Source organism: Falco cherrug, chromosome 2 (genome assembly GCF_023634085.1).
Source record: "Falco cherrug isolate bFalChe1 chromosome 2, bFalChe1.pri, whole genome shotgun sequence".
Taxonomy (NCBI): domain Eukaryota; kingdom Metazoa; phylum Chordata; class Aves; order Falconiformes; family Falconidae; genus Falco; species Falco cherrug.
In genome coordinates, this window is record NC_073698.1 from 114,943,149 (window position 1) to 114,952,215 (window position 9,067).

Consider the following 9,067-nt stretch of genomic DNA (forward strand, 5'->3'; position numbering starts at 1 on the left):
CTCTGTTTGTACTGGGCAGGCAGATGCTGCGCAGCCAGCCACTTTTGTCTCCTTTTCTTGTCTTTCCGATTTCCCTCCCAGCGCAGGAAGCCCAGCACGCGTGCTCTGCGGCACAGAGAGCATGCCCCACACCGCACTAGATGGCAGCCTTTCCTCTAAAGTCAACGCTGGGCCGGCGAACAGACCCGACTGCAGGAAAAGAAGCGCTGCCTGTCGCTATTTGTAGCGTGAGAGAAAGCAGGCTGGTTTTTGGGGGAGGCAGGGTGTTGGTTCCACTCTCGCAGCCGGACTGGACAACTATATTCTGTCTGTATTCTCCAGAGAGTTTCACTCGAAGTCTATTTACTTTTTTTTTCTTTTTTTTTAATAATTTCTTAACCTCACTTGTAAAATAGTATTTTATTTATAGCAGTTGTGATGCTTCACTCCCAAGGCAGCAATATTTTAATGAGGTGTGATGGACAGTTTCTAAAGTACTATATAAAGCCAAAGTGGTGGCAATATTTCTTAGGCATTTACTATTACTGATGTGGATACACCGTTCCTAGTAGAAGGAGGGGGGGCAGCGAACAGAGTTCACAAATAACACAGCTCTCTTCTCCTCTCCCCCAACCTGTTCCTCTCTCTTTTTTCAATAGGTTGGTACAATCGACTTTTTATAAACTTTGCACTCCGGAGGCATATTTTCTTTTTTGTGCTACAATCCTATTTCCCAGCCATGCTGATGGTGATGCTCTCTTGGGTTTCATTTTGGATTGACAGAAGAGCCGTTCCTGCCAGGGTATCACTAGGTAAACCTTTAATGTATATTCCTTTGGGAAGTACAGAATGGAGAAGGGAGAGGGTCTGAAGTTACCTGAGCTTATTTACACAGCACATGAGTAAGTGTATCAGGTAATTAACTGAACAACACTGTTATTGCCACTGTTGTCACTACAACAAACTCCTTCAGTCAACCTCGACATTTGGAAATGGGATGTTTGGTCAGACTGGCTTTGCTATATTAGAAAACAGCTTGCACAACACAGAAGGAAAAAGGGATGATTCTGCAGATTTCCCTATGTACAATTTTACTACTTTTCCCTGCCAAAAACTGGGGGTTTCCTCCCTCTTCCCAGCAAAGTAACAGGCAGTAACAGGTAGTCAGATCTGTCCCCGAAACCGTGGTTCATGAGAGATCCTTCATAGGCATAGCACAATCCATCTAAAAGCTTTGCAGCTTTGCTTTCTCTCTAGAAACATTTGGTATCTTCCCACCCACTTGGAACCAGTTTCCTGACTGGTCCCATGTAGCAAAGCCTTCCTTTGTTAGGCACTGTGAAAAGGTTTGCTTTGGTGCCTGCGCAAGGCATAGGGCTTCTCTGGAAGCTGAAGAGTAAGTTGCACATCTTTCTGCTCTCAGAGTTTTAGTTCTGAACACCACAGCATGCGAGAAAAAGACTACTTACAGTGGGGTTTTTAATAACATTACTGTTTTTCTCAGTGATGAATCCGTTGATACCACTTCAAAACTGCCTTTGTTGGGAATTTAATGCTGATAGCCTTGGAATGAGGACATTTTGTCAAAGATTAGTATCTCTGTGACGATCTAACAGAACTTTGTTAAGATATCTAATGTAACCATCATGAATCTGAGCCCTGCAACTGTCAGTTTAATAATTAGTAAAGAAGCTCCTGTTTTTTCTTCTCACTGATGCTATCCCAGAAGCCAACTGTATGTTACCATTTTTCTTAGGCAAGCAAAAATTTGAGGTTCTTTGTTTAAGAAACAAACTTCCATGTACTGAGGGAGCCCTCAATTTTTATCTATAGCTGTATCAATCTAGAAAAAATAGGACTGTAGCTACCTAGCTCAGATCCCTTTCTACTGGCACAGCCTGAAGTTACTAATACATGAGATACAAATTTATTTGTTAGTCTAAAAGCAAATTATGGTACCTCCTACCTACTTTTATTAATGCACCTAGCAATTCCTTTTATTTATAAGAAATTTAACTTCAGCTTTAAAAATAAAGCTTTAATTCTGAGTAGGTGATTCGTAATGTCAATGATTTTGCTGATCATGTCCTTTAATTTGTGTATGGATTTCTGCAGAAGGAGTTCTATGAATAACACACATTTCAGTAGCATAAGCATACATAATTGACAGACAGTGTTAACAACAAAGTTTAAAAAGCTTATCTCCCTTAGCTTAGAGTATACTTATTTTAAATACATTGATTTTCTCTTCTATGGTACTTTTCAAACTCCATCCTTCAATCCAAGGAACTTGCACAGAGGGAGAGGGAAAATTATTCTATGTTCCAGTGGTCTTGAACTAGCATAAAACTGGTGACGGCTACCTTGAGACCCAGCTGAAAAGCCATGCTATCAGTCTGTGCTGCCTCACAGATGTTATGGAGATGTCTTCACTTTCAGTGTTACATTCATATCTTTAAAATCAGGGCCTGGGTCGGGGGTTGATGCTTCAGGGTTTTTTTCTAAGAGCAAAACAAAATGAGATAAATAGCTGCATGTAAGAGGACAGACTGAAAAGATGAGGGTGAAATTCTGGATACACTGAAGTAAGCACAAAAATATTTCTTAGTTTCAATTGCTACAGCATTTTTATGCCAGTGTTTTTAGGCAGCCGTGGGGTTATGAGGGAGACATACAAGCTGATACATGTTCTCAAGAAGTGCATTTTGAGAAAGGGTTGAGAGGGAAGTTGGTGATTTCTTCAGTGATTCTCCTGCACAAGAAAGTGTGTAGTGGAGATCTTGGTTCTGGGAAGTGAGAGACCACAGACCTTTCGCTTCTCTATAGCACTGCCTAAAGCTGTCATAGAGGTGTATTCCTTATGCTGCTGAATAACCAGTGTTGTGTTCCTGCTGTTCAAATCTGGCGTGCCACAGCTCTAACTGCGTGCACTGAGCAAAGATGATTTACTCATCTCAGTATTGTATGTGATAGGTCCTTCAAGGTTCACTCCACTTTACAGAGCCTGTGCAATGAAGTTAAAGGCAGTGTCAGTCATGTGCCCTCACAAAGCTGTGCTGCCCAAGCAACAGTGACGAGCTAAACAGAACCAGCTGGCCACTATTATGATAACCTCCCCTTTTTCTTTGGCAGGTATAACTACCGTGCTGACAATGTCAACCATCATGACAGGAGTAAGTGCCTCAATGCCTCAAGTGTCTTACATAAAGGCTGTGGATGTATATTTATGGATCAGCTTCCTTTTTGTCTTCCTGTCTGTCATTGAGTATGCAGCAGTGAACTATCTCACCACGATTGAAGAGAGAAAGCAACTCAAAAAAAGGGGCAAGGTACAATCCTCTGTGTTTTGTTGCCTTCAGAAAGCATCACAGAAGCCGTAGAGTAATCCTGATAACACCACTGTGATAAGAGTACAGTAACCATCTCTGTGACTCCTTTGTATCTCACTTTTCTTTACTTGGCTGAAGGGAGGAAATGTATCATCCTCTCTGAGAAGGTCTGTGCTTTCTCTCCCTTCCTTTTCTTGTGGCAGAGGTTAGGGAGTACACCTCCTGATTTTTATTCCCCAAGCCACCCCCAAGAGAAAAGTGACCTTCATTCTGTTCTCAAATACCTATTGATCAAAGTATTTTTCCTCTCACTGAAATATACTCGAGAATTACACTTATATAATATTCCTTCCTGCTTCCCGTGGAGCAGTCTCTTTCTCCTTCTCGTGCTTTGCCATTTTCAATTAGGAAGATGGGTTTAATGATGCCTTTTTGTCCCAAGACCAGATGAATGACAAAGTAATTTTTAGAAAAAGCGTGCCTGAAGCAGAATGGTTCACAAGTTAAACATTTGCTTTCCATGAAGCATTCACTTAAAATCTTTGCTTCAAGGATATTCCCCCCATGTAAACACATTTGTTGGAATATTACAAGGGGAAAAACACAAAAAAAAGTGCATGTGTTGTTGACATGATTTGCTAATCCCACCAAAAAACTACTCATGGAAATGTTTGAAGTGATTTCCCACAACTCCAGCAATGCAGACCTATGGGAGATGCAGAGTATGATTTTTCTGTTTCAGAAGATGGGGCACATATTGCCTGAGCTGGCAATAACCAGTCCGACAAGTGTGTTTCATTGCATGTCTCCCCTTTCTTGCTCATGTCCTGCTGGGGGGGCCGGCCCCACAGATAGCAATACTGAGAGGTAGCCCTGTTCTCCATATGATCTCCGCAGAGGGAACAACACTGAAGAGAAAGCATTCTCTATTTTCCGTTTTATTTGTTTAGAGTTTACTAGAATGGCTTCTGCTAGATGCAGAGTAACTATTCTTTGTTGCCAGGCTTCAGGAACGTATAGTATTGATGCAGTGCAAGCAATGGCTTTTGACGGCTGCTTTCACGACACGGATGTGGACGTGGACGTGGACATGGACGTGACTTCTTTCTCAGACCGCTGTGAAGAGAATGAGACTCGGGCACGCGCAGCCAGCGTCCCCAATCTGGACACAACTCGCATAAAGAGGAAAAGATCTCTGAAGGGAAACGTGGGCAGGATTATTTTACAGAACAATCACGTTATTGACACATATTCCAGGATTATATTTCCCAGTGTGTATATTGTGTTCAACTTTTTTTACTGGGGTTTGTACATATGAACAAACCCCATTATAAGCTAAGCAGTGTTTCGTGCATGAAGGTAGTAGCATCGTGCTTTCAAAATAATGCAACAGCAGTAGAGGTAAGGGTTCGAAGTTTCCGAAACTGACTTCTGCATCATATCAAGGCTGGTTTGGTTAGCAGCGAAACTGTTAATGAAAAACTCTCAGGAGTCTGGTTTCTTTTTCAACTGGCCTGTGCAATGCTTCTTTGGGGCAATCTAATGCACATGGTACTACTGCAGTAGCACAGAAGCAGTTTGCTCACTAAGGGAGCCCTTCGTAACACCCGTAAACAGACAGCAGCTCCCACCTGAGGTATTATCCCATCTTTACACTCTAACCGTTCCTCTTTAATCAGCCCTTCTGTTTGATCTCCACTTGCGGTCCATTTTAGTAGGCAATCAGCATCAACCACCTTCAAATAGCTCCTATCCTTATTTCTTTTGCTGCATTTTGATTTTGCTAGGCAACCTGTACACACCTCAGCAGCCTTTGTCCTCGGATGGTAACTAGGGGGAAAGTGATTCTGGCTTAGCAGTGGAGTAGGGGGAGCAGAAAGCAGGAAGGAAAGCTGATGGGGCTTTGCACATTGTGCATCATCGACACCTTCAGAAAACCCCGCACTTATTAGCTGTCCCTGACTTTCCACAGGATCACTAGGGAGGGCCTCCGATCTGGAGAAATCTTTCTCACTAGTCCCTGAGGCAGCAGAGGAACAATGTCCCAGACCCAATGCACTCAGTGTCTTACAGCCACCTCGCAGGTGGATGACTAGCATCACCTGCACAAGCTGTGCCCCTCATGCGACACCCATACACCTGTGCCTCATGTTGGTCTGCTGTAACCATCTGCTTTCTGCAAAACCCTTGGTTTCAGAAACATGGGCTTTGAGACAGAGATTTTAGGAGACTTCGTCTTCAGCAGAATCTGGTTCTTCTGCTTTATGTCGCATACATCAGCTTGGGGTTTTGCTCCTCTCCCCCTTCCTTTGGCTGTTGAGATTGAATGTTACAGTGCGGAGAAACTACATATGCCTGCTTGCAGCAGCGATCCCCAGCACGGTTCAAGATACCACACCGTGACACACAGGAAAAAAAAGGAAGCAGTTGTGCCAAAACCGAGCCACATACAGGAATCCTGTTGGTCCCACATGAATCCTGCACTGAAATATCCTTAGGTTCAGGCTAAGGACGTTGAATTAAGGATGTTCAGGGACACACGCAAAAAGTGCTCACAGCTCCAGAAAAGAATCAAGATGATTTTTGCCATTTTACCAAATAAGGACCATTTTCCACTTAAATTCCTTGGGTTTGTCTGTCATTTAATGAAGTGAGTTTCTATCTACAAAGTCAGTTCAAAATGGTAATTTGTGGTGTCAAAAAATGTCACAAGGTAAATGCTTGGTCACTGCTTGGTCAAGATTAGGAAATGGGAATAAATTTGGAAGCCTCAACCAGTCTCTGGTATTTGATTTTCCTGCTCCAATATTGTTTGCTCAGAGCATGGTGATGTCTCTTACTCTTTCAAAAAGCTTCATTTGTCAATCTCCCAGTTACAGAGCTGGAGAAGCTGGTGACACACTGCATGCCGGGTGATTGAAATCTGATGGAGCGAGTGGGTACTTTGGCAGCCAGTTCACTGCCAGACAAATGATCAGAGCTAAGATGGCTTTGATACTCTGCCAGGAAATCCTGTCATGGAAAGCAGAACCATACCAGGAATGACAATGCTGGGAACGTAAAGCCAAAGGACACGTGGGCTTTGGCAACAGCAACAGCACACTAGACGTCAAGCTGAGAAAATGTGTAATATAGATACATATAAAAATTACCATGACATCCTCGTTACAGCACTGCCATTATGGAGGCATCCCTCACAGATGTTCCAGATCGCCTGAGAAGATCCAATCTAATTGCTCCAGATGCGTAATGTGTGTCCTAAACATTTCACATGAACTAACATAACATCATTGTTTTCACATAATTTTTGCCATCTGCCTTACAGGAAGAGCTATTTGTTGTGTAGCCAACAGTGAATACTCAGCCTCCACCAGAAAACATACCCATGTGCTTCTTGACCCAAACCAGTTCCCTCTTCTAAATTTCTTCTAGGATCTGCAGCAGCAAAAGCCCCCCAGCACCGCGTGCCCAAGCCCTGTGTAGGCTGTCCAGCAAACAGGCCCCCACACGGAAGCAGGGAGGAAAAGATTCCTGCCTGCATTTACCTTCCTGGCGCTTCCTACACAGGTGCTGCACAGCTTGCATCGGTGGAGGACACGCTCAGTTACTTTCAGCTGCAAATGTCACCGTCAGCAGTGTTCTCCCCAGAGAGAGTACTATATAGCAAGTTTTATTATGATAATGAAGACAACTGCACATTATGATGAAACTTAACTGCATACTCTTACACCAAAGCTTATAATTTTCATCTTTTTAATGCAGTGACAGGGATGATACCAGGATGAATTATACTTCAAAAACCTATTGCTTGTATAACTAGTAAAAAATAACAAACAGTACTTAAACACATTATTTCTCATTTAGAGGGTGCTAGAGGGCTGATTGAAACTCACATGACTCTCATCTGAAGCTTGTGTTATCTTCAAGAAAGGGATACTAAATACTTTTAGTCAATTTGTCTAGACAGACCAGCATGGAAGTCTTTAAAAAAAGTATTCACAAGTATTTCCTGTTCCTGTTATTTGTGGCTGGTTTTGCAGCCAGTCAAATGTATGGGGCTTATGTCCCACAGCATTTACTAAAAGTTAAAACATCACAGCCATTATGTAAATACATATTTGTTTGAGTATTCATGTATTCATCCTAGTGGTAGTCAAGCAATTATGCTGAGAGTACTTTGTGGATTTTTGGAACAGAAATAACAGCCTCTAATGGCTTCTGTGACCAGTTGAGGTGCAGGATGTGGCCTCCCTATTTTTAGCATCTGCTGCTACACCCATCTGTAGTAAGAAAACATTCTGTAAGCGTTAATGTAGGTGATGCAAACTTTTCAGTCTGGAGAACTACATCCTTCTTCAAAGCCTTGTAATTCTCATGAAAGAAGTAAGCAGAATTTCAATAGTGACCTATTTTTCAGAGAGCTACAAAAACGTGCATCTGTAAATATCCCAACTATTGGTGAGTATTTACACTAAAATATTCATAATGTAATAAATTTTGCAAAGTGTCCTGAATGTTGAATGATGTCGTGATGAACTGTCAGAATTAAAAAGTGGAGAATGTTCTCTTTTTCTTCAAAACTCACAGCCCAATGAAAGAAATACACTTCACAGAGAAACTTAAATTGTACTATCTAATTCACATTTGTACAATTAGGACAACCTTAGGTTCACCTCTGGCAAAATCTTTCTCCTGGTAACGCATCCACATGCTGATTAAGCTGTATTTCACGATCAAGTGGCCATGACGTTTTGGTCAGCAGGTGACTGAAACGGTCCAGGCGGTAAAGGAGCAAGGACTGAACAGGGCGATTTTCTCTCCTCCACCCCCCTTTCCCACACCTTATATTTTGCCACTTTCTCTATTCAGTGCGTTGGAGTTTGCTGGATGCATTCATGAATGCAGAACCCACTGGAATCACATAACTTTTGTTCCAAAAGATCCAGCTTGTGCTAGGGACGCAGGAGTTACAACTGCATTAACAACCACACTACAAGAAGGAACCGGACTACAAAACCATTTTCTAGAGAGGGAGGGATTTGAACTGGTATTTTAAGTGTGGAAGGCTCTATTATTTCCCTCTAAACTGTTGACAGAACACAGTCCCCTCTCTCACCTGTCATTGCAAGGTCCTGCTAGTGACTAACTTAAGCCCAATATAACTTTCTACTGACACTAGGCACGCACTGCAAGGCTGCTGAGGTTTCCGAAGGGCACCGTCCTCTGGTAGTTCTGCTTCGCACGCTTCAAGGTACCGGTATCTGAGAACAAAACTTCAGTGAAACCCACCTATTTATCTAACATCTTTCAGTGAATGTAAATTAAACCATTAACGGGCATCTTTAATAAAGGCAACTAAAAAAAAAAAACCTTCTAGAAGTTTTCATGTGCTCAGTGAGGCTTCTAGAGGTTCCTCTGTGGAAGCCTCAGAGGGACTTTGGTCTGGGAAAAAAATATAACCCAGCTGAAGCCCGGGCACTTTCGTGTCAATGAAGTAAAATCTTACACCAAAACTCCACAAGGTTTTGTGTCGTATCTCCTAATTGAATCCATGTAATAATTTTAGTGCAAAAACTGTTGTGCATTTCCTATCGGTTTCCAAAAAGGAGCCCTTTTCTCTCTCACATGTACATGCTCAGTAACTTGGGTAGACAAATGAAATATTTTTTTCCACAGGTTACGTTTTCAACTGGTAACCGGTATAAAACTCTGGTTTGGGAGTAAAAAAAATGAAAAAGTTGACGATAAGTGAAGTTAAA

General features: G+C 42.2%; 1 protein-coding gene across 1 annotated transcript in view; it reads left to right on the top strand.

The window, feature by feature from the left end:
• GABRR3 (gamma-aminobutyric acid type A receptor subunit rho3) overlaps positions 1–8,718 on the top strand; it is a 34,384-nt gene extending 25,666 nt beyond the window's left edge. Inside the window, exons 7-9 of the mRNA XM_005445467.3 lie at positions 639–791; positions 3,112–3,308; positions 4,312–8,718. Coding sequence (XP_005445524.1) covers positions 639–791; positions 3,112–3,308; positions 4,312–4,626 — 665 coding nt within the window. The 3' untranslated portion in view covers positions 4,627–8,718. The remainder of the gene's footprint in view (positions 1–638; positions 792–3,111; positions 3,309–4,311) is intronic.
• Positions 8,719–9,067: the final 349 nt, after the last annotated feature.